Source organism: Syngnathus typhle, unplaced genomic scaffold (genome assembly GCF_033458585.1).
Source record: "Syngnathus typhle isolate RoL2023-S1 ecotype Sweden unplaced genomic scaffold, RoL_Styp_1.0 HiC_scaffold_39, whole genome shotgun sequence".
Taxonomy (NCBI): domain Eukaryota; kingdom Metazoa; phylum Chordata; class Actinopteri; order Syngnathiformes; family Syngnathidae; genus Syngnathus; species Syngnathus typhle.
Genome location: NW_026871945.1, coordinates 376026 through 402500, shown reverse-complemented (window position 1 = coordinate 402500; position 26475 = coordinate 376026). Strand labels below are relative to the sequence as shown.

The window sequence follows — 26475 nt, the reverse complement described above, 5'->3', positions numbered from 1 at the left end:
TTGTCAAGTTATTTCTCATGGTATAGAGAAACATTACAGATGGAGCCCGCCACACAAAGCGTTTGACGTCCCATTAACACCCCCCCGGAAGAGAAGCGAACACGCAGCGTTTGACATCCGATTAGCCTATGCCCCCCCCCCCCCCCATTCGGGAGAGAAGCGAACGCGCAGCCTTTGACGTCCCATTCGCAACCCGAAGAGAAGCGAACGCGCAGGGTTTGACGTCCGCTTAGCAACCCGGGGAAGAGAAGCGAACGTTCGCTCCATGTTTGCGTTTGTTTAGAAAACTCTCGTGGCATGCGGCACACGTGCTGCTGCCGTATGACGTAGCCCGCGTCCCAATAGATTAAGGAAAGTATCGGCTCACAGATCGGCTGTATTTCCCGATACCCGATCCATCTATTTTGTTGATATCGGGGCCGATATCCGATCCAGATATCGGATCGGTGCATCTCTAATAGTCGCCATGGCAGAAATGAGCGGAGAGGGGTTTGCGGCATGGATGCAGACTGATATTATTTAAGTGGTGCTGCAAACTTTTGGTAAAAGGAGGAATTACAGTTTCAAGTTTCATGATTTTTTTTACTCAGTTTGACAGTACAGGCGGGCCATAAAAAATACATTGTAAGACCGAAGCTGCGAGCCGTATGAAATCTGACCGGGGACTGGATTTGGCCCGCGGGCCGGACTTTGAACTTGCCTGCTTTAAGCAATGCGTACCCAGATTTTGGAGATGAGAAAATTCAGCAATGCAGGAGAATTAAAGTTGAGGTGAATTGACGACTTTGTGTACAGGTTTATGAGCAAGTTTAGTCCAGCCTGGAGAGATGGAGAAATGCCCTGCAGAGGAGCAAGACTGAGTACATGAGTGCGAATGAGAGGGAGCGTGGTGGAATGGAGAGTTAGGTGACAGTAGATAAGTGAATTATTGGCGTCAACTGTCTAAAGTAATGGTGAGTGTGGCAGAGAGATGAAAAAGGGAGTGCAGGGAGAGTGGAGTGGGTGGAAAATGATGGCTGGAGTGATTTGTGACCAGAGAATATATGCAAAAGTGAAGGGAAAAGTCTATAAGGCAGTAGTGCGACGCGCCATGTTGTATGGCCTAGAGACAGTGGCACTAACAAAAAAACATGTGGCAGAGCTGGAGGTGGCATAGAGGTAGTGACGGGGATGGACATGATTAGGAGTGAACATATAAAGGGACAGCTCAGGTGGGACGGTTTGGGGACAAAGTCAGAGAGGCAAGATTGAGATGGTTTTGACATGTGCTGAGGAAGCACCCGGCATAGAAAGGGAGAAGGATGCTGAAGATGGAGCCATCAGGCAAGAGGGAGGCCTAAGAGGAAATTTATGGATGAGGTGCGGGAGGACATGCAGGTGGTTTGTGTGTCAGAGGGAGATACAGAGGATAGAATGAGTTGGAAACGATTTATCTGCTGTGACAACGCCTAACGGGAGCAGCCGAAAGGAGAATGGAATTACTTCCGCAGTTGGCCCGCGGGCCGTAGTTTGGACACCCCTATTTTAGACTGAGAGAGTTTGTCGATTGAGATTGTTGGGTGGCAGTGATGCCAACCTTTGCAGCCACTGGCTTTGGTTGTAGAATTCTTCTTGAAACAACGAGCAACATGGGCCAGGCAAGCCATGGCGTGGGTCAACGATGTCCAACTTAAAAACTTGGAGAAGCGCTGAGACCAGAGTTGTTTGCTCGACATGGTTGTGCTCATAGTCAACACTAGGGGACGGATGTCTGGATCTGATAAAGGACTCACCAGTTCGAAGGAGACTTCTTCAGGCTAGACCTTAAGGGGCTGCTTCAGAAACGCAGGTCCATACAGCCAGCTGGAGTCTGAGAGACGTGCAACAGTAACGGACCTCATGGCGATATCAGCAGGATTCAGTTCTATAGACAAGTGCTGCCACTGCTCTTCGTCCTCCTTCAGAGAAGGGGCCACTTCTGCGTGTTTGTTCCGAAAGACCTTCTCCATGAAGGTGAGGAAATGCTGTTTCATCGCTGGTTTCCTTTCCATGATGTTCAGGAACGAGAGGTCGTCCATGGAGGGAGCCACCTTATTATTATTTGTTTGTTGAAACACTGTAAAACCCAGCTGCTCGGTTTCTCTGTTGCAGGTATGTTTCTCTGTCGACTGTAGCTTAGGATGATCGGTGCCTTGGACCTCTCTTTCACCTGAAGGACGTTCGGGCAGGGTTAGAAGATGGAGGGGCCTTTCTGCTCTGTAGTCCTGGTATACAGGGTGTTTATGGTGTCAGGCTTGTGAACCCCTCCCAAACACACATTTCCGACGATCACCCATCCAAGGTCGAGTTTCTGGGCGAGTGGAGCATCTCTTAGACCAGGGGTGGGCAAACCTTTTGACTCGCGGGCCGAAATGGGTTCTAAATTTGGACCGGAGGGCCGAACCAGGAGCAGATGGACGTAGTGTTTGTGTGAAGTAATATAAGCGACCTGTAAAGGTAATTGCATAAGAGATTTTGGCCTTTAGTAGGTAGTAAAGCATTGATATTCCAAACAAGTTTTTTTTGAAAACAAATGCATTTATTAACAGCATTAAAAAAATAATAATAATTCACTAAAAAAACGTTATCAGTGATTCTCATAAAATACGACACTGTTATTATGAATAACAGTCTCCATCACTTCAGTCCCTGCAGGTCAGATTAATGAAAGATGTTTATCTTATGAGATCACATCAAACGGCAAACATTCTGACCAAATATATCATCTTGAAGAATCGGTGAAAGCATACACCCAAAAACAGTAACCAAAACGGCAACACGGTGAGGGGTATCTGAAAATCAGAGCAGCATTTTAACTCGCAAACACCTGGTAACAGAGGTGAGGAAACGGGAAACACTTCCTTAAAGTAAGAACTTTACAGGTTAAGATTAGTCGCAAACAGGTGGTGCATCAATGTCCTTGAGCATCCTGCATTGTTTGAGAATGAGAATGGTCGCTAGTTTCAATCCCTGCTATGTGTACAAATCATATTCAAAATGCCTCCCCTTCATTTTCAGTGGGAACAGTGTTGTTGGTCTCCCTTTTTTGCTAGTGCGTCATAGCCTGGAGTAAAATTTGTTGTGGCAATTCTTAGGAGAGATCCGAGGTGTTGGTGCGTTTACCTCGATCTGTGACGGGTTGATGTTGACGTTCATGTGGCTGAATGTCACGTCGCGTACGTCGAGCCAAATTGGCCACTCTCTTTTAAACACTCGGCACTGTGTCCACCTTGCTTTTCCTTGGGCGACTCATTTTAATGGAAGGATTCCAGGGGGAAGGTTTGTGGGTGGCTTCAGCGCAAAACTGCATCTGAAAGCTCAGCGCGCGAATTACAAGAATGCTGTCATCACAGCCCACGCTATAAATTCGGGACTGATACAAATAGAGCGCGAGTGCGCCATTTCCGTACTACTGAGTACGTACACGCACTTGTGAGTGTGCACAGAGCTTTCTGACACGGCTTCCGGTAGTAAATGCGCAGGCGAGCGGTTCAACATCTACTGGGGAAACGCAGTCATTGCAGGCAATACGACCCAAAATTTTTTTTAATAATACAATTTATTCAGGGTTGGCGGGCCGGATTAAAGTTTGCCCACCCCTGTCTTAGACCGTTCACCTGCTTGCAGACTTTATGGGCCGTGATGATGTCTCGCCCAAGGAGAAGCATTATGGGGCGCTCTGTTCAAGTTCTGGGATGAGATGAGCGATTGATTTCAGGTGAGGGTGGTTGGATGCAGCATTCGGAGTTGGTATCTCAGATCTGTTGTTTGGGATGTTGTTGCATTCTACAAGACTTGGTAGGAGAAGCCTAACTTTGCCGTCCATGGATTCAATTTGGTACCCCGGAGCTCTTCTCCACATGGTTTCTGTCACTCCAGAGCATGTGCGGAGAGAGTATGGAGAAGGGGGTCCTTGGACATTGAAGGTGTTGAAGAACTCGGACCGAGCCAAGGATCTGCTGCTGTGTTCATCGATGACTGCTTAGACCTTTGTCGCTTTCTCACGATGGTTGAGAGGGTAGATCTTGACAAGGCAGATTTTAGAGCATGATCTGTTGCTGTGATCGCCACTGCAGACATCGGTGCAATTGCTTGTGACCTCCGAAGGAGCTGTTGGGGCGAGCTCCCCGCCATGCTCTGTAGTGGGGGCTGGCTCCCTGGTTTGCGATGCTGGTCCAGGGTGAAGTGCAGAGTTACCGTATTTATTCTAATTATCGGCCATATTCTAATAATATATTATTATTATATTAGTGGGAACAGTGTTGTTGGTCTCCCTTTTTTGCTAGTGCGTCATAGCCTGGAGTAAAATTTGTTTTACTTAGATCCATGACCTAAGGAATGCATCGCTAACAGCACCGGTTTAGCAGCCGGTGCTGTTAGCGATGACAAATAAAAAACATTGATACCTCTAATTATCGCCCATGCTGCTAAAAAGTCCCCCCAAAACTTATGTTTTCCTCCGTGACCGCATGCGACGTCATTGCGCAACTTTAAATATGACTGATTTGACAGCACGTCGAATGTCCCTTTTAAATTGTTTTTCTCCATAAGCTATGATACAATAGCGTTGTCACTCCGCTACAATATCCTCACACAATTACGTTATCGGGGCGTGCGCGCAAACAAGACAATTGTGGTAACATGACGTGAGCAACATGTGATGTGCGACGGTAACGTGTCGCATCGATGGAGCGTCAAGTGATGCACCCCGCTGTTAGAGGTAGATCAAAACAGCCGCTGTTCTAGTGTTCAGAACAGCAGTGAGATGCAGGTATTGCATACTACATAAGGAAAATATACATATCACCCATTTCAGTGACCCTTGGCGATCGGACAAAAAGTGTTCTCTATTACCGTTTTTTCCCATGTATAATGCGCAAAATTTAACTAATTTATTGTCCTAAAATCTAGCGTGCGCACTATACATGGGTACATTTTTTTTTTTTTTTAAGAAGAAGAAAATCATGGTACGCAGTCAATTTTTGAAGAAAATCTTGTCACGGATGGAGTGTGGAAAGGAGCGGGGCGACCAAGTGCAGCTTGGACCAGGGTTTATTGGAGGAACACAGACTTGGTAAACTAATTGTGATAAATAACTGGAACATCACTCAAATATTGGTGATCCCGTTGAGAGTCTCACATATTTCTTCGCTATCGAGTTTGCTACTGCATGCGCAGTGACACTGACCAGCAGAATAACATCCGGTTGTTCCCAAAGATGATCTTTTTTCTGGCCGGGTCATACCAAAGACTATAAAAATGGGACCCATTGCCTCCCTGCTTCGCACTCAGCATTAAGGTTTGGAATTGGGGGGTTAGATCACCAAAAGATTCCAGAGCGCGGCGCCGGTGCTGCTCACTGCTCCCCTCTCCCCCAAGGGATGGATCAAAATCACACGGGGATGGGACAAATGCAGAGGACAAATTTCACCACACCCAGATGCGTGTGTGACGATCATTGGGACTTTAAATAAAATAAAAAGTCAAAATTTGGGTGCGTATTATACATGGGTACAGTTTTTTTTTCCAGCATCGACATGCCATTTTTAGGGTGCGTATTATACATGGGGCGCATTATACATGGAAAAAACCGGTAATACATTTATAATAAATATATAAATACGATGAACTAAAATGATACGACTGGCATAAAAACAAGTATAAACGACATAAAAATAAAACTCACTATTACGTTGAATTAGGGGGAGCACTGAGCCTTATCATCTTGGCGTAATCGAAGAAAATGACAGCCGAAGTGGTTAAGGTTTGTCTTTTAATGCCGGATGCTTGGTCTCCATATGCCGAAGCAGTTTTGAAGGCTTCATTGGCTCGTTAGCTAGCCTGTCGCCACATATTATGCGGAGTGGGCTTGATCACGTGTGGCGATAAATCCATATTTTAAGTAGGACTCCAGAAATTTTCCTTTAAATTCAGCTTTCCGATTCTTAGAACCTCTTCTTCTTTCGTCTCCTCATTGGGTTTTTTTCCCTTTCCAAAGAAACTTGCGTTAGATCGAACTTTAGTCAGTTCCGATCATTTTATAGGAGATCATTTGAGCAACGCGATTGTTTACACTTTGCTGAGGCTCATGGGAGATTGCGAGCTGAGGCTCATGGGAAATTGCGGCTGGCTAATGCTATAACGATAGCTGCTATACGCGCGAGGCTATTTCACAGAATATTATATATATAATCTATAAATAATTAATTATCTAAATAAATATATACACTACCGTTCAAAAGTTTGGGGGTCACTCAAACAATTTTGTGACCCCGAACCTTTGAACGGTAGTGTATATATTTTTTTTCTGTGCGGCTTGGCGGCCCGGTACCAAGTGATCCACGGCCCGGTACCGGTCCGTGAGTTGGGGACCCCTGGTATAGATGACAGGAAATAACGTATCAATAATCTAAATATAAATATGATGTGTGTGCGTGCGTGTGTTTGGATGTAGCTGAAATATATACGTACATGCTGTAAATATGATTTTAGAACTCTTATTATTATAACAACTTTTTTATAACAAGGTACAAGTGTACATACTGTAAATATGTTTTTAGAATTCTTATTATAGGGGATATGCACGTGAAGTCACAGACCGGCTGACGGTTTGTTTGGGTGGCAAAAAGCGGCGGACGCTAATAGGGCCAAGGCTGAATTGAGCTTGAGCGATACATGTACTGGGGCATTTTTTTTAGCATTTTATCGGTGGCAAATCATGGCAGAGTTGTTACGGTGCAACTTTGACCATGGTGAAGAGTTGTTGTGCCATAGGACGTGCCTATCGCTTCCAAAAAAGCGATACCAAGAAGCTGTATCGGTTCCCTGCGGACCAGACCAGAAAGGATAGCTCGGTGGTGGCGCTTCATAAGGCGGAACATGGCCGCAACAGCTCCAAGCTTTGGAAGTCAACTATCCATTCTTGCATCTGCTCAGATCACTTTGTGGGAAGTACGTATGTTTGTTTGATTGACGTCAACATTCATCTGTGAGACATACTGGATGTAGTGTTATAAAGGTACACATCCACCATCAGAGGACGCTGGCATGAGTGCCTCTCATAACATTTGAAATGTACTTTTTTTTTATTTTAATATATGTGATGTTTGTTTTTTACCCTGTGAGCAAAGAGCCCGTAATAAAGTTTATTATTATTGCTCAGATATTCCCTTTTTCTTGCTGCTACTCGGCCATGACCTAAGGAATGCATAATTACACAGCTTCATTACAGTATGTTCATCCAATTGCTAGTTTCTAATAATTAAATTGTTCACATATCTACAATTATTATATATTATGACTATATTATGTACTGCCATGGCTGGCATCTTCTCCGTTTCGCTCCACTGGCTGTAACTCAACGGAACGGACATAACCAGCAGTCAGGTAGCGATATCGTTGCAAACTCTTGTAGGCTCTGAGGTCTTCCTTGGTACATGGACTTGAACAATCTATCAAATAGTTGTAAATGTCTGGATATGTTACTGGCGGAAAAGTCGCCTTATCAGAGGACCAAACGCTTGCTGTCCCAGCTCTTGCTATGCTTGAGCTTGAGTTATTTTTTCAACTTTTCAATGTATCACTTGCGGCTTTCTTGGCAGCGCGACGCGGTGTGGCGCGGCGGTTGTTTATAAAAAGGACAAAGATTGATCACGGGATGACGAAGGGCCCCACGTACTACCGGCATCATTAGCGGCTTTGTTTCTAAGTGACACGGAGGACGAAGAGTTTGAAGGATTTAAGGATTTGGAGTGACACAGAAGGTTTGAAAAACTATTATGGCTTTTACGCACGCCCGGTCCTTCTCTAGGGAGCTCTCTTTCACCTCCGTGGATAGAAGTCGGGGGCCGGCGCTCGGCCGGGTGGCTGTCCGGGGACGGTGGATGGGGCTCGGACATGGCTTTTACGCACGCCCGGTCCTACTCTACGGAGCTCTCTTTCACCTCCGTGGATGGAAGTCGAGGGCCGGCGCTCGGCCGGGTGGCTGTCCGGGGACGGTGGATGGGGCTCGGTCATGGCTTTGACGCACTCCCGGTCTTATTCTATGGATCTCTCTTCCACCTCCTTGGCTGGAAGTCCACGCCGCCACACACCTGGAAGTTTGTTTTGTTAAAGAGCCGTTTACCAAACCCACGTCTTTCCTTGTACTTTGTTAACGCTACAATCTAATTATATACTAGATCTGTGGAATAACGACGAGGCTGACATCAGGGCGCACGCGCGGCGTTGTTGACAAAAGACGTGGAATTTGATCTATGGATTTAATCATTTAGAGCAGTGGTTCCCAAAGTTGCCCTGGGGGCGGTGGAAAGATCTGGGGGGGCGGTGAGGAAGAAAGGGGCAGTAGGGGGGCGGCAGTCCGAAGTCAGAAGTTTGAACGTTTGTTTGACGATTTGTACACAACACGTGCAGCAGGACGAGTCAGTGGACGACGCATCAGGGTCCGGTCAAGGAACAAGGTCAAGGAACAAGGTCAAGATGTACTTTATTGCCTTCCCAACATCATATTTAGTAGAACGGGGCTTCAGTGCAGTCGCCTTGCTTCTTTCCAAGCAAAGAAACCGACTGAAAATTACTGACCGCGGGGATCTACGACTTCTTCTTAGTGAGTTCCAGCCTGATGTTGAGAAGCTTATGTCCCTGCACCAAGCACATCCATCCCATTAATATTAAGTGTGAGACAATGAAGGTTACTGGTGGAATGTTTATTTACCATTCTATGTTGCTGAAACAGTTAAAAGTGCTAAAAAATAAATTGGTTTACTAAATTGGGTTTTATTTGTGAAATACACATTTGTGTTTAACCTTTCTCTTTTCAAATTGCAGCATACCAAATATCAAGAAAGAGGTGTTTGTTTCCATATGTGTCGGGGGGGGGCGCTAGGAATTCACTGGGGAGCCAAGGGGGCGCCAGCCTGCAAAAAATTGGGAACCATTGATCTAGATGATGATGGTAATGATCTAGATCAGTGCTTCTCAAATAGTGGGCGCCTTGGGGGGCGCGGTGCTATACCTGGGGGGGGGGGGGGGGGGGCGTGTGACCCTAGGGAACAGGCTTTTTTTTTGGCAGTACTAGAATAAAGTGTAATTGCGCATCTACTACAGTAGGCGGCAGTGGCGCTCTCATTGTTACTTCTGTCACGTTTGCGACAGTGCAACATTTTACGACTTACAAGACAACAGGTTTGCCTTGGTTAGCAGTGTTGAGTCAACAGAAAGCTCCGACTGCGTCCCGTCTATAGCCTCCGTTATTCAACATAACAACCACCAACATGAAAAAGTTTTTAACAGGGATGAAAAGAAAAGCGGAGAGAAACAAAGATACTGAAACAAAAGAAAGTCAGCCGAAAGCTAAGACGAGGAAATACGACGAAGCGTATTTAGCGCTTGGCTTCACTGTGAGTACAGTTGAAGAGGAAAGACCGGTGTGTCTGCTGTGTCTAAAAATGCTCGCAGTGGACAGCATGAAGCCAAATAAATTGGCGCGTCACTTAAATACGTTACACCCCGATCACGCCGATAAGCGATTTGATAAAGTTATTCTTTGTAAGTTTGACCATATGTCTTTCTTTTTTTCTTTAATGTTAATAAGGATAAAATGTTATGCAGAGATGGATAGTCACGGTGGGGAGTGGGGGGCGCGAATAGTTTTCTTCTTGCTAGGGGGGGCGTAACAGAAAATAATTGAGAAGCACTGATCTAGATGAAGATAGTGTGTGTGTGTGTGCTTGCACACAGGGCGTTGTGTTGATGTAGCGAGGTATTACTGTAGTTCAGTCCATTCTTTCTTAAACCCTCTGTTCTCATCAGCAGTCTTTTTCTATTTGCCTTTTGAATCCATGGCCCATCACTCACACACCTGTTTGTTTTCAACTCGTCTGTGCTTTCTCACAGGCTAGGACGCAATTTTACTATTTGGTGCCATTCTGAGATTTTGTATTTTTAAAATATTTACAACTACCGTATTTTTCGCTCCATAAGGCGCAATGGATTAAAAGGCAAATAAAATAAAAGCTATAATGCAACAAACTGAGGTTGATTAGGGTTGCATTATGCATCCACTAGCCAATAACCAATGAGCCCTCAATAAACAATCGTGTTTCTCAAACACTCCTATAAAAGTGATCGGAACCCACTTAAGTTCGATCTAACACATTGGTACTGCTTACTTATGTTTCCCTTCCATATCGATCCGTAAATTTACTCGAAAAATTAATATGGAGCAGCCTATTTCGAAATGAAATAGCCTCATGCGTATAGCAGCTATCATTATAGTATTAGCCACCCGTACACTCCCATGACCCTCAGCTCGCAGAGACGCAGACTCCCATGAGCCTCAGCAAAGTGTCAAGGCAGCTCCCTGTAAACAATCACGTTTCTCAAACTCTCTCCCATAAAAGTGATCGGAATCGACTAAAGACTGATTTAACACATTGGTGTTGCTTATTTATGATTCCGTTGGATATTGCTCCATAAACGTACCCGAAAACATTAACGGAACAGCCTATTTTGAAATTAAATAGCCACGCGGATACAACAGCTATTCAGTGACGCCCCCTGACCACGGTTGCCGTAATGCTGGGAAGCGATGCGACCTTGTAATTTACTAGTCGTACTAAAACGTACTGAAACATTTTGGCAGAGCGCTGTGTACAACCAGTATGGATCAACAAATTCATCAATTGATCCATATCCAGCTCAGTGGCCTAGTGGTAGAGTGTCCGCCCTGAGATTGGAAGGTTGTGGGTTTAAACCCCGGCCGGGTCATACCAAAGACTATAAAAATGGGACCCATTGCCTCCCTGCTTGGCACTCAGCATTAAGGGTTGGATTTGGGGGGTTAGATCACCAACTGATTCCCGAGCGCAGCACCGCTGCTGCTCACTGCTCCCCTCTCCCCCAGGGGAAGGATTAAAATCACACGGGGATGGGTTAAATGCAGAGGACAAATTTCACCACACCCAGGTGTGTGTGACGATCATTGGGACTTTAATCTTTTAATCTTTAATATATAAGTCAAAGTCAAAGTCAGCTTTATTGTCAATCTCTTCCCATGTCAAAACACACAAAGAAACCGCTCTTCCTTATAAGGCACACTGCTTTTTGAGTAAATTTTAAGTTTTTCAGTGCAACTAATAGTGCGGAAAATACGGTACATACATTTTTAAAGCATAAGAATGTTTGTGTCATGATTAGGATCTAAAAACCATATTTAAAAAATAACAACAAAATAACATCTTTTTATATTTTCACGCATTTTTGGAAAAGCTCCAGGGAGCCGCTAGGGGAGTGCTAAAAAGCCGCATGCAGCTCTGGAGCCGCGGGTTGCCAACCCCTGATCGTTTGACCTTTCATTCAACTCGCACATTGACAATATACTTCATAAAGTAAACTTTGGTCTCAGTACTCTTTACCACTCCTGGCACTGTTAAACCTTAAAAGTTAGGAAAACATTTGCTACCCAACTGACTATTGTGACGTTGTCTATCATAATGCTCCAAAATCTGTTCTAGCCCCATTAAACACTGCTTACACTAGAATTGTGGACTCGTTGTACTGAGTCGTGCTACAAGTGCAGCAGGCAGGTTCTGCTCGACATCGGCGAAAGCGAGTTTTGTGGAGTTCCGGACTTTGATGCGGGGACATTAAAGGAGCTCGGACTGCTACGTCCTGAAGCGTCGCCGGACTTGTCTGCTATTCCTCCCCCGGTTAGGAAGCGTAGGAAGCGGTGTGCGAGGAGGCTGAAGAGGGGCAAGCACGGGGGCGTCCGGGCCAGGCTGGCGGTCAACCCAGCTCGCCCGGCCGTGCCTTCCATTCTTCTGGCGAATGTTCGATCGCTGGACAACAAAATGGATTACATTCGCCTGCTGAGATCTTCAAACCGGACAGTGCGTAACTGCTGTGTGCTCGTGTTCACTGAGACTTGGTTGACCGTCAACATTCCGGACTCTGCTGTACATCTGGAGCGGCTAGCGTGCTATCGGGCGGACCGGGCCATTGTACAAGGGGGAAAATCTCGAGGAGGTGGGGTACGCGTCTACATCCGTGACGAATGGTGCCGGGATTCTGTAGTGGTATGCAAGCACTGCTCGCCACTGGTGGAGTTTGTGATCATTAAGTGCCGTCCTTTTTACCTGCCAAGGGAATTTACCGCGATTCTGCTGGTCGCGGTTTACATCCCGCCTTCCCACATCGAAGGCGACAGGATCGCGGCTCTTAGTGAACTGTACCAGGCTGTCAGTGAACAACAGACAGCGCACCATGACGGTTTCACCATCTTCGCTGGGGATTTTAATCATGCTAAGCTGAAGTCTGTTTTTCCGAGGCTTCACCAGCATGTTAATTTTCCGACACATGGCGACAGCTTCCTAGACCTGGTCTACTGTTCGCATAAAGGAGCCTTCAAAGCCGCCCCCATCTTGGATTTTCTGACCATATCACTGTTATGCTTTTGCCCGCATACAGACAAATGGTGAGAGCATCCAGACCGGTTCGCAAGCGGGTACGGGTGTGGTCTGAGGGTGCCTCTGATGCACTTCGAGACTGCTTTGGCACTACTGACTGGGACATGTTTAGGAGGGCTGCCACTTGCGACGATCGGACAGACATTGAGGAGTATACTGACTCTGTTTCCTCCTACATCACGAAGTGCATTGATGATGTGACTCACTCAAAATCCATCGTCACTCGGGCTAACCGGGTGGGAGGCATCCCTCTTCTTGATGCTGCCTGCCCCTCCAGCCAAATCACCAAATCATTTGTAATTCCAATAATCTTCTGGAAGATATTGAGCATTATCTGACAGAATTGCAGGTACATATGCCTTTGGCCAGCACTGTATATCCATATACAGGGGGTCCTCGGATTACGACGGACTCGAGTTACAGTGTTTCGTTTTTACGACACACGTCTCGTATATTTAAAGCCTTTTTTCGACCTAGCGTCGTAAGATTCCTAACGCCCGCGGCGGAAGAATAATCCACGAGAGAGGCTGTAGACCGAGGAAGACGGCGTTACCCACTCACATGGTATACACCATTTTGGTCTGTTGTGTCATCTCTTTCTGGTGTGCAAGCCAACCACAGGAATAAAGGTAAGGAATGTATCTTGTTGCTGTACTGTTTCAATTTATTACTGTTCCGACTTACATCGAAATTCGGTTTACGTCGTCGCGTAGGAATGGATCAACGTCATAAACCTAGGACCCTGTGTGTATATAGTTACTCATTTATTTCTCATTTAGGGTGTATATATAGGGAAGGGAATCGAACAGCGGTCACTGGACGCTTATCCAGGGCCACCCCAAGGAATAAACAGATACAGTGGATCAATAATCAATTTTGAGGTTCATCCCTGATAAGAATATAAAAATATTACCTGACTGAGGAGCTCTCAAAACCTTTGACATTCTCGAGCAGGATAAAGCGGGGAAGCGGACTCAGCCTTTCCACGGTGACATACACATACAATAAAGACACCGACATGATAACTTGTGATAAGCAGAAGTCAAGAAAACTCCGCAATATTTAAACAACTGAGCAATATCATTTTAATAACTAAGCAGTTCAAACAGTACTTAACCCTGCCCCCGCCAAAAAATATTTCAAATGTGTAATTTTAGTAATATGGCATATTTCTACACACTGACGATAGTTTTCCTTTTTCATAGACTACTGCACACTACCTGTACTGACAATACATGTAAGTACAAAAAAACAGAGGAACAAATACCTTGGCAGAAGATTAAGAATGTAGAGAAAGCTCTTTGTTCTAGGGTCAGCAATACCACGTTGGCGTCCCAACCTACAAAGATAGATACAAATTCATAAAATCTAAACATTTTATTGTGACCTGATGACCGTGATTAACACCTTCATTTAGTCCAGGGGTCACCAAACTACGGCCCGCGGGCCGGATACGGCCCACGGGACCGTTTACTCCGGCCCGCCAACCCTGAACAAATTGTATTAAACTTTTTTTTTTTGGTCATTTTGCCTGCAATGACTGCGTTTCCCCAGTAGATGAGGAAGCGCTCGCCTGCGCATTTACTACCGGAAGGCGTGCCAGAAAGCTCGGTGCACACTCACAAGTGCGTGTACGGACATGGCGCACTCGCGCTCTATTTGTATCAGTCCCGAATTTAGAGTGTGGGCTGTGACGACAGCATTCTTGTAATTCGCGCGCTGAGCTTTCAGATGCAGTTTCAGCCACATTAACGTCAACATCTACCCGTCACAGATCGAGGTAAACGGACCAACACCTCGGATCTCGCCTAAGAATTGCCCCAACAAATTTTACTCCAGACTATGACGCACTATCAAACTTCAACAAAAAAGACAGCGGTGTCTACAAGCCTACTGGAACCTACAAAAGGATTATAAGAAAGGAACACAAGAACTTTAAGAGACTGCTCATATGTGTCAGAGAGGTTCTGCTCTGACAACTGAGCTGAACTTTTATCTGTTAAGACTGTGCATGGCACAACAGAAAGTTAATGTTCCATGGCTTTTTTTTCTATGAAGAACCCAGAGAGAGTTATTTAGTTATTATTTATTTCCTGTTTTTTCTGTGAAGAACTCAGAGAGGGTTATTTAGTTATTATTTATTTCATTAATAGTGTTATTATTTGTTTCCTGACTTTTTTTCTGTAAAGAGCCTGGAAAGGGTTATGAAATAACCGTTATTTGGTTATGTGTGGCTTTCTGGAAAACAATAAATTTTTTACGCTCCCCTACGATCGTCACACTTTTTCTGTTACAAACTGACACCGGCCCCCCATCAGAGAAGGGAAAGGTTATGTGGCCCTCAAAGGAAAAAGTTTGGGGACCCCTGATTTAGTCGTTGAAGAAATTCCTGCTCACATCACAAATGTGTTGAAGGGAGTTAAAATTGAAAGATACACCCTTAATACACCCTTAAAACTGGGCCATTATTGCTTTGTCACATTATAGTTAGGAAAATGTAATGTGACAAATTATGCAAGTCGACCCAACTCCACAGAAAGACACTTCATGTGTAGTTACAGTGATCCCTCATTTTGTCGTGGGAGATGCGTTCCAGAAACAACCGCAAAAAAATGAAAATTCGCAAAGCAGAAACTGTATAGCCAATGTATTATTTAGAAATTTGAACACCACCGTATTGGAATTTCCAACACGTAGTGTTTCTTGTTGGCCGCTAGAGGACATGTGTGTATTGCATGTTAACTTGAAGTGTGGTTTACCTTGTCAAGTTAAGTGTCCACCTTAAGGATTAACACACTACAGTGTAGTGACTACACTAACCTAGGAAAGATCATGAATCGCAAAACCAAAGTGAGTCACTGTTGCGCATGAATCTCCTGTTGCACTGTGGTCCTATGCACAATATTAAGGCTTTGTAAACCCACCCCAATACCTTTACGCTATATAAACCTTTCCCATTCCCTTAATAACCATCCCCACACTGTTCTGTGCATGTATTCTACCTTAACAGTAAATAAAAGAACAAACACGTGACAATGTTACGTCCCAAACTCCTTCTGCACCAGTTGGAGCTGTTCCCTCACACATGGCCGGCCTCCGGTCTCATGCCCTTGTTCTCAGTGACGTCCGCAGTGACGCACATTGCTCAGAGGCACGCCCTGCGCGATTGGCACTCATCGCCAAGTGCAATTTCCTTCGTGCGGAGCTTTGTCACGTCTCTGCTCCGGTCTTCACATGCTGGCCGTCTAACGGGCTCTTTGCGCTAGACTGCACACCTAACTGTGTGTACTAATCAGTACTGATCGCCGCCACCTGCCCTGTGTTACTCGCTGATTACGCCATGTATATATAGACGTCGTGCGCCAAGCAGTGCACACCGGTCCGTCTGCCTTGACACGCGTCTGCCACTTGAGTCCCGTTTGCCGGAGCCACTGTGTAGGCCTGGCTGGTTCATCTGCCTTGACACACACACGCACGCCTGCTCTTATTCTTTAGGTAGCAGAGTACGTCGGTTTGTCTGCTTTGACACGGGTACGCCTCCCACCTGATTCCTGGCTGATTCATATGCCTTGACACATGCAGCCCTGCCACCCGTCCCTGCTCTTATACGCTGTGTAGCACTGTACGCCTGGCCAGTTTGTCTGCTTTGACACGCGTACGCCTTCTGCCTGTCTTCGACCACAAGCTTGCTTTGCCTCTCTACCACCACCACGCAAGCTCGCTGAGGGTTCACGCGCGGCGTTGTTGACAAAGGACGAGGAATTTGATCGATGGATTTAATGATTTAGAGTGCACAGATGGTTTGATAATATTATTGCTTCTATAATAGTTATTTGATTTCTAATTTATATATCGTTATATGGGCCTGTGGAATATTTTGAAGTGCAAGCGCCGTCAACGGCGCGCACGCATTGTTGACAAAGGACGATCGATAGATTTAATGAATTAGAGTGACACAGATGGTTTTATAAACGTGTTATTTATGTAATAGTTTTTTTTAAATAACTCTGAAAGTTACGTCAGGGCCGTTCTCAGCTCTTCATTTGTGTTTATGTCACGTTAGCATACCTATCGTTTAGCCTGTTGTTGCTCGTTCATGACTGTTCTTGGTGTTGGATTTTGTTGAATAAATTGCCCCCCAAAATGGCACTTATACTCCGGAGCGACTTATATATGTTTTTTTTTCACTTTTTTGGGCATTTTATGGCTGATGCGACTTGTACTCCGGAGCGATTTATAGTCCGAAAATTACGGTATTTGCAAATGATGGTGGAAAAAGGTATTTGGTCAATAACAAAAGTTCATATTAATAATTTGTTATATACCCTTTGTTGGTAACGACAAGAGGTCATACGTTTTATGTAAGTCTTCACAAGGATGTCCACACACTGTTATTGGTATTTTGGCCCATTCCTTCATGCAGATCTCCTCTGATGTTTTGGGGCTCTTTTGCCCCACTGTATAAACGTAATTCGTGCTGCACTTGGTTGCCCTGCCTGGTTTGTTACACTATACTACACTATACTAATATGCTTCCTAGTGAGAACTGAAATGTGAAAAAGTGAAATTATGGTAAATGCAAATACTGCATACTGGACTATCTCAAAGTCACACTTTTCGCCTTATGACTGTGTAAAACACAGAAAACAAAAGATTTATTTTTGCTTTTTCAAACCTTTATAACAAAACATAAATCTTACTTTATTCTTGACCTCCGAGCTTTGCCTAGGAAGGGAGAACCTACTCTGATTTTCTACACTTGCTAAAAATATCCCAGAGAAGACAGAAAAAGTCAAGCGAACAAATTGTTGTATGCTTCACTCGTCATTACTTTCTGGTGCAATTAATGTTTTCCGACTGTGTGAGAAGTTATTGAACACACAAGGATGTCCACACACTGTTATTGGTATTTTGGCCCATTCCTTCATGCAGATCTCCTCTGATGTTTTGGGGCTCTTTTGCCCCACTGTATAAACGTAATTCGTGCTGCACTTGGTTGCCCTGCCTGGTTTGTTACACTATACTACACTATACTAATATGCTTCCTAGTGAGAACTGAAATGTGAAAAAGTGAAATTACGGTAAATGCAAATACTGCATACTGGACTATCTCAAAGTCACACTTTTCGCCTTATGACTGTGTAAAACACAGAAAACAAAAGATTTCTTTTTGCTTTTTCAAACCTTTATAACAAAACATAAATCTCACTTTATTCTTGACCTCCGAGCTTTGCTTAGGAAGGGAGAACCTGCTCTGATTTTCTCCACTTGCTAAAAATATCCCAGAGAAGACAGAAAAAGTCAAGCGAACAAATTGTTGTATGCTTCACTCGTCATTACTTTCTGGTGCAATTAATGTTTTCCGACTGTGTGAGAAGTTATTGAACACACCTCACGCAGAACGCGATAAAGAACTTGAAAAATAAAATAAACCTACCTTCTAAAGATGGAAATTTACAAACGCAGGATTCTTTTAGGTTTGAGTATGTGGAATTTAAGACCTTTCTAAGACCTCTTAAGACCATTATGCATCTAGATTTAAGACCAACATGGTGTATTTCTTGACCAGAAGTGGCCAACCAGACAAAGAGCAAAGAGCCACATCATACCCATGGGCACACGTGAACATCAACCCATCCCTTCCTCACGCATACACATTTTGCACAGCCAGAAAGATTGTAATTGTCATATTACAAGGATGAGAATGGCAAATGTGAAAAAACACTGAAAGGTAGCCAGCGTTCATGGGCGATGATATATATCCGATGTTGATATATACAGGACTATCTCAGAAAATTGGAATATTGTGATAATTTTCTGTATTGCAATTTAAAAATCAAAAATGTCATACATTCTTGATTCATTACAAATCAACTGAAATATTGCAAGCCTTTCATTATTTTAATATTGTTGATTATGGCATACAGTTTAAGAAAACTCAAATATCCTATCTCAAAATATTAGAATATCATGTAAAAGTATACTAGTAGGGTATTCAACTAATCACTTGAATGGTCTAATTAACTCGAAACACCTGCAAGGGTTTCCTGAGCCTTGAAAAACACTCAGCTTGGTTCAGTAAACTAAATGACAAGTATGGGGAAGACTGCTGATCTGACTGCTGTCCAGAGGACCATCATTGACACCCTCCATCAGGAGAGTAAGACACAAAAAGGAATTTCTCAAAGAGCAAGCTGTCCACAGAGTGCAGTTTCAAAGCACATCCACAAAAAGTCTGTTGGAAGGGGGAAATGTGGCATGAAACGCTGCACAACCAAGAAAGATAACCGCAGCCTTAACAGCATTGTGAAGAGTCTCTTCCAGAATTTGGGGGAGCTTCAAAAACAGTGGACCGAAGCTGAAGTCCAGGTATCAAAAGCCACTGACACAGACGTGTCCGGGAAATGGCCTACAATAGCCGTATTCCCATGGTCAAGCCACTTCTGAAGCGTCTGACTTGGACTATGGAAAAGAAACACTGGACAGTTGCAGAGTGGTCCAGAGTCTGGAGAAAGGCTGGAGAGGAGCAAAATCCAAGTTGCTTGGATCCAGTTTGAAGTTCCCACAGTAAGCTATTGTTTGGGGAGCCATGTCAGCTGCTGGTGTTGGTCCACTGTGTTTAATCAAGTCCAGAGTAAATGCAGATTTTAGAGCACTACATGCTTCTGTCTGCTGAAAAGCGATATGGAGATGATGATTTCATTTTCCAGCATGATCTGGCACCTGCCCAGTGCCAAAACCACCAGTAAATGGTGTATTGACTATGGCATTACTGTCCTCGATTGGCCTGCCAATTCCCCTGACCTGAACCCCATATAAAATTTGTGGGGTATTGTGCAGAAGAAGCTGAAAGACACCAGACCCAACAATGCAAATGAGCTAAAGACCGCTATTGAAGCATCCTGGGCATCCATAACACCTCAGCAATGCCACAGGCTGATTGTCTCCAATTCAAACGAAAAATTTGAGAATTTTTTGCTTCGGTTGTCGAACAAAATTTGTAGGTTGAACCTCGCAAGATGAGCTGAAAGGACCCTAGACTGCGACTTGCGACTGACTCCGTTCTTTATTGTATTTTCGTTACTTTGAGGATTGTTGTTAGGAAAATGTATATATATGTTATCATGCGTTCTCTAGTCGATGCTTTACCGCAATATTACCGCAATATTACTGCAATATATGCTTGCTGTTTGGCCTTGCTGTACCACAGAAGAAAGAGAGATTACAGCTGGGTCAGACAACTCAGCAAAATGATGACATCTACCAAGACAGTTCCTTTTCAACAAAGAATGATTGCTGATCACTCATGTTTCCTGATTTCATCACCGACACAAAGAATGATCGCTGATCACTCATGTTTCCTGATTTCATCACAGACACAGAGAATGATCGCTGATCACTCATGTTTCCTGAATTCATCAGACACAAAGAATGGTTGCTGATCACTAGTACTCTTTCTCACACTGTTCCATATCAGTATGTAACACCTTGTGATTTTTCTTCTTACGAGACAAAGCCCACGTGCTTCCCTCCTCCCCTTTTAGAGGGCTTTTCTCATTTTTGTGGGTAGGGCAAATCCAAATAAAAAGAGCAGGAGTGCATACAGATAATTAGTGTAGTGAGATTGTTGTGAAGCGATCTGTACTGCACTCCTCGCCAGAAAAGAATTAATATTCCGTCTCACTTGTGGTTTGTTTGCTGTTGCTCTTCTCTTAATAGTTATTCAGTCAGCGAATTAAACCTGACAATTGTATTAACCCAGGGGTGGGCAAACTTTTTGATTCGCGGGCCGAACTGGGTTCTAAATTTGGACCGGAGGGCCGAACCAGGAGCAGATGGACGTAGTGTTTGTGTGACGTAATATAAGCGACCTGTAAAGGTCATTGCATAAAAGATTTTGGCCTTTAGTAGGTAGTAAACCATGGATATTCCAAACAGGTTTTTTGAAAATAAATGCATTTATTAACAGCATTAAAAAAATAATAATAGTAATTCACTAAAAAAACGCTATCAGTGATTCTCATAAAATACGGCACTGTTATTATGAATAACAGTCTCCATCACTTCAGTGCCTGCTGGTCAGATTAATGAAAGATGTTTATCTTACGAGATCACATCAAACGGCAAACATTCTGACCAAATATATCATCTTGAAGAATCGGTGAAAGCATACACCCAAATAAAGTAATCAAAACGGCAACACGGTGAGGGGTATCTGAAAATCAGAGCAGAATTTTAACTCGCAAACACCTGGTAACAGAGGTGAGGAAACGGGAAACACTTCCTTAAAGTAAGCCTTAAGAACTTTACAGGTTTAGATTAGTCGCAAACAGGTGGTGCATCAATGTCCTTGAGCATCCTGCATTGTTTGAAAATGAGAATGGTCGCTAGTTTCAATCCCTGCCATGTGTACAAATCATATTCAAAATGCATTTTTTTTACAACAAACTTGAGCGCCTCCCCTTCATTTTCAGTGGGAGCAGTGTTGTTGGTCTCCCTTTTTTGCTAGTGCGTCATAGTCTGGAGTAAAATTTGTTGTCGCAATTCTTAAGAGAGATCCGAGGTGTTGGTCCGGTTACCTCGATCTGCGACGGGTTGATGTTGACGTTCATGTGGCTGAACGTCACGTCGCGTACGTCGAGCCAAATTGGCCACTCTCTTTTGAACGCTCGGCACTGTGTCCACCTTGCTTTTCCTTGGGCGACTCGTTTTAATGGAAGGATTCCAGGGGAAGGTTTGTGGGTGGCTTTAGCGCAAAACTGCATCTGAAAGCTCAGCGCGCGAATTACAAGAATGCAGTCGTCACAGCCCACGCTCTAAATTCGGGACTGATACAAATAGAGCGCGAGTGCGCCATGTCCGTACTACTGAGTACGTACACGCACTTGTGAGTGTGCACCGAGCTTTCTGACACGGCTTCCGGTAGTAAATGCACAGGCGCAGTCATTGCAGGCAATACGACCAAAAAAAATGTTTAATAATACAATTTGTTCAGGGTTGGCGGGCCGGATTAAACGGTCCCGTGGGCCGGATGTGGCCCGCGGGCCGTAGTTTGCCCACCCCTGTATTAACCCCTAATCATGCCTACAAAAAAAGCAAGTGGGAGCAGTAAAGCCATCCTAAAACACAAAGACGCTCTTAAAGCAATGAGACAGTGAGCGCCTGGCGCGCTGCGGTTGCGCGATTGGACCAAATTAAGCTCCCCGCGCACTGAGGTCCACTTAAATTTTGGAAAGTACATCAGGACTTGTTTTTCTATATTTCAGCGACGGCTCTGTCACAATAATGCGACCAACGCGGTGCAGTTGCGCGGTCGGCGGCCTGCTACGGTCGCGCGTTCGGCGGTGCGCTGCAGTTGCGTGATCGGACAAAAATGCGCAAATGAAAAAATGCTTAAAAAAAGGCATTTATTTTAGTCTTGGAACAGATTAATTTTTTTTCCATTATTTGTAATGGGAAACATAGATTCGGAACTCGACCGATGCACTTCTCGAACCGCCTTCTGGAACGGATTGTGGTCGAAAACCGAGGTTAGAGCTATCTAACTAAATAAGTGATGAAAACACAATCGCAAATTCACATTGTGGCGGTGTAAAAACACTTAATTCTCCGCGCAAGTTCAGTTTACAAGTGGAGTCACCGAGGCTAATGTTGCCCGGCCAGCTGGCCGGCCGCTTCCCTACACCCCCCCCCCCCATATATTAACAACATTTTCTCAACAGATTTACACAATTCACGAAAATAATACTTTTGACGGAAAAAGAAACAGACATCCGCGGATCCGCGGAACGTTCTCATTCCTGATAGATAGGCCCATAATACAGAAAGACGGTATTTTAAAGGTTTTGTGCTGTTAGAATTAAATAAGTAGATCAGGGCATACCTGGTAAAAGGTTGACAAGGAGGACTCATCAAAATCATGTCAAACTGCAAATTTTTAAACTCATCAAGTAATATGCCCTAAGAAAGAAAAGTAAAGAAGGGCTCATGTGAAAATAATTATATTTCAGACCTAACTTTCTAATAATTTGAGTGCTACCTACCTCAATGGTTCTGTTCCAGAGTGGGGTGCCCGGGAAATTGTGCCTGTAGACCTGATTTGCAGTTGTGTTTATGTCAATGGCTGCCACTACTTGGCCAGATATTCCAGACTCTAGAGAAATAAAACATATCTCTCAAAATATTATATACACATGTGTCTCTTAGACTGATTTTAGACAGCCAGCAAAAATAAAATTTTTAGCCCATCCACTTTGAAAACGGATGGCTCTTGTGTAGTCTGAACAATCACAAAGCACATACAATTACCGTTTTCCCATGTGTAATGCGCAAAATTTAACTAATTTATTGTCCTAAAATCTGGGGTGCGCATTATACATGGGTACAATTTTTATTTATTTTTTGAAGAAAATCATGGTACAACAATTTTTGAAGAAAATCTTGTCACGGATGGAGTGTGGAAAGGAGCAGGGCGACCAAGTGCAGCTTGGACCAGGGTTCATTGGAGGAACTCAAAACACAGACTTGGTAAACTATCATAACTCTCTAACAAAACCAACAACAGGACTGACTGACAAAGACGTGGAACAAAAAGACAGGGTGACATTACCAAAGACAGGAACAGAAACCTGTGTTATTGTCAAATATTGTTTGTTTTTTAATCTCCATCGCGGACTGGACGTCATACGGAGGCAGTATCACTGTGCATGCGCACTATGGATCCGATGCGAATAGTCCTCTTCTTGACTGACAGTGAATGTGATAGTTTAATACAATCAGCAAATAACAAAATGCGTATTACAGGTAATATTTTATTTCACAACACTTTGCCTTGTTCCTTTCGTCTCTGCTGTTCACTTCAAACACGCTCCATACGAGCGCAATGCTCTCGTATCAGACGCTTGCTCGATCACCTGCTCTTTTGCTGTCACAATGTACCCTACACAAAACCGAAACATTTGTTGCGGCTCCGAGTCACGACGAGGGGCAAGTTTTGGTTTCCAAGGGTGTTTTTATTCCTCTTCAAATTCTCTCCCATACAGAGCCGCCTTTTTCACATGTCCGCACGCCTTTTTCACATGTCCGCACTTTAACCTAACTGATCGCGGTGGTGCCATTACGGGCAGTCGGAGAAATCAACGCCAACAAAAAAAAAATACATCCAGCCTAGTTAAGACCATACCAAAGACTATAAAAATGGGACCCATTGCCTCCCTGCTTGGCACTCAGCATTAAGGGTTGGAATTGGGGGGTTAGATCACCAAATGATTCCCGAGCGCAGCAGAGCTTCTGCTCACTGCTCCCCTCTCCCCCAGGGGATGGATCAAAATCACACAGGGATGGGTCAAATGCAGAGGACAAATTTCACTACACCCAGATGCGTGTGTGACGATCATTGAGACTTAAAAAAAATAAAAAATAAGAATTTGGGTGCGTAAAATACATGGGTACAGGCTTTTTTCCAGCATTGACATGCCATTTTTAGGGTGCGTATTTTACATGGGGGCGCATTATACATGGAAAAAAACGGTAGATTTACAGGACGCATTTCAGTCTGAACTGCTCCACACACAAATCCATTTTGACTCCTAAAGCTGAACGTTTTCAAGAAAAAAAAAAAAGAATTTTCTGACAGATATTGAGATTTTGATAGAACTCTCATGGCGCACTCATGACTTTACGTTAACCAAGATGTTTGTCGACTTCAACCATCATGATCTACTCATGACTACCAAACCAAGGAGTTTATTGTTTGACACTACTCATGACTCCAATCATGTGTTCCTTACCCAGCCACACACTCCCAAGTCATGAGCACAAGGTCAAACTGTCATATACTGGAAAGATTTTCCACACTTAGATACATGGAATATAATGATAATATATGACATACACCGCTCAAAAAAATTAAAGGAACAGTTTTTTATCAGGGTATGGCATGAATTCAATTAGACTTTTCTGATAAGGTTTTGGTCAGGTACGTGGCAGAGGGGGTTGTTAATCAGTTTCAGTTGATGAACTTAACAACAGGTGCACTAGAGGGGCAACAACGAAATGGTCCCCAAAACAGGACTGCTTTTGCAGGTGGAGGCAATTTCCTCCTCTTGATCTTTTTTAACAGTTTTTCCACAAGTGTTGGCTATAGCTAGTGTCATTATCACGACTGGGAGCATGAGGCGATTTCTTAAACCTCCTGAAATTGCGCAGATTGTCCAACTCCACCAGGATGGCACATCCATGCGTGCTGTTGCAAGAAGATTTGATGTGTCTCCCAGGACAATCACATGTGATAGACAAGAAAGGATCTGGAGAAGCCAAGGAAAGCGCTGTGCTGCCTGCAACATCATTCAGCATGACCGGTTTGGTGGTGGGTCAGTGATGGTCTGGGGGGGCATTTCCATGGAGGGACAAACAGACCTCTACAGGCTAGAGAACTGCAGTTTGACTGCCATTAGGTATCGGGATGAAATCCTTGCACCCATGGTCAAACCCTACACTGGTGCAGTAGGTCCTGGGTTCCTCCTGATCCACTACAATGCCCGGTTTCATGTGGCAAGAGTATGCAGACAGTATCTGGAGGTTATTGCTAAGATTCCTCCAATCCTCTCTACCGGTGATGCGGAAACTATTATACATGTGCTCATCACGTCCCGCCTGGACTACTGTAATGAATTATTCTCTGGTCTTCCTATGTCCCGCAACAAAAGTCTACAGTTAGTACAAAATGCTGCTGCAAGGCTGCTCTCGCGGACAAGAAATTTTGATCACATTACCCCATATTAGCCAACTTACATTGGCTCCCGGTCCATTTAAGATGTGACTTCAATGTTCTTCTATTAACCTATAAATCACTGCATGGCTTAGTGCAGTGATTCTTAACCGCACCCTAGGGGTGCGAGAATGCTTCCTAGGGGGTGGGAGGATACCCTGGGAGAAATTTACAATTTTTCAGGGATAATGGTTGGGTAACCGAAAAAAGTGAAAAATTCTGGAAATCAAAAAGTAATTGTGTTAATTGGCATTAGGGATAATGCAAATTAAGCCTAATAGCTGTAAAGTAAACCAATAATTATTATAATAATTATTTAGGGTTAGGGGTGCAAGAACTGGTTGGTGAATTGAATGGGTGCGAACAAGGAAAAAGGTTAAGAACCACTGGCTTAGTGCCTTCATATGTCGTCAACCTAGTTGTTCCTTATGTTCCGTCTCGTAACCTTCGTTCGCAAAACGCTAGTCTTTTAGTGACACCGAGGGCCAAGAAAATGTCTGCAAGGTCTAGAACATTTTCTATTCGGGCTCCAGAGCTTTGGAATGCCCTACCAATGGATATTAGAACTGCTACCTCACTAGAAACATTTAAGACACGTTTAAAGACACATTTCTATGATATGGCCTTTAATTAACCTGTAGTGGTCGATTCGGCTGGAGTTTGTCTTTGCTCTCTCTCCCCATCCCCCCTCCCCCCACCGGCTGGGGAGGTGTTTAGGTGGCACCCAAGCTGACAGCGGCTATCTGGATTCTCGTGGACCAATTCAGGATCAGGGAACTGCATCTTACCCTCCTCGAAGACACTGCCAGGACAATCGAGAGCACCTCCGGCAGCTCTTCGCTTTGACTTAGACATCCACTATTTCATTGATTTTCATATTATGTACTTTATGTCCCCTCTCTGCATCCATTGCAGCCTGGTGATCCTGAAGGTTTTCTCATTTTCCCCTGGTAGGGTTTTTTTGAGTTTTTCCTTGCCCTTTTGGGAGCTTACGATCAGGGGATGCTTTGAGAATAATTGTCAATTTTTTGTCTATGTGAAGCCCTTTGAGACTGCTTGTGATTTAGGGCTATACAAATAAATTTGACTTGACATGGATGAAGGAATTGACACAATTGAATGGCCCTCACGATCACCTGATCTAAACACGGTAGAACACCTCTGGGACATAATGTTTCGGTCCATCAGATGCTGCAAGGTTGCTCCTCAGACTTTACAGAAGAG

At 44.1% G+C, this 26475-nt stretch overlaps 1 protein-coding gene across 22 annotated transcripts in view; it reads right to left on the bottom strand.

The window, feature by feature from the left end:
- LOC133147275 (tRNA (cytosine(38)-C(5))-methyltransferase-like) overlaps positions 1-26475 on the bottom strand; it is a 127771-nt gene that overhangs the window by 96235 nt on the left and 5061 nt on the right. For 19 of the 22 annotated variants that reach the window (XR_009711613.1, XR_009711617.1, XR_009711615.1 and 16 more), the window contains 5 exons: positions 22526-22635; positions 22366-22442; positions 13750-13821; positions 13396-13461; positions 7962-8111 (listed from right to left, as the gene is read on the bottom strand). Coding sequence is in view for 15 of the 22 variants with exons in the window: in XM_061271273.1 (XP_061127257.1) it covers positions 7962-8111; positions 13396-13461; positions 13750-13821; positions 22366-22442; positions 22526-22635 (475 nt within the window). In the remaining 7 variants the exon portion in view is untranslated. The remainder of the gene's footprint in view (positions 1-7961; positions 8112-13395; positions 13462-13749; positions 13822-22365; positions 22443-22525; positions 22636-26475) is intronic. The other 3 variants (XM_061271268.1, XM_061271274.1, XM_061271271.1) reach the window with 2 other exon arrangements.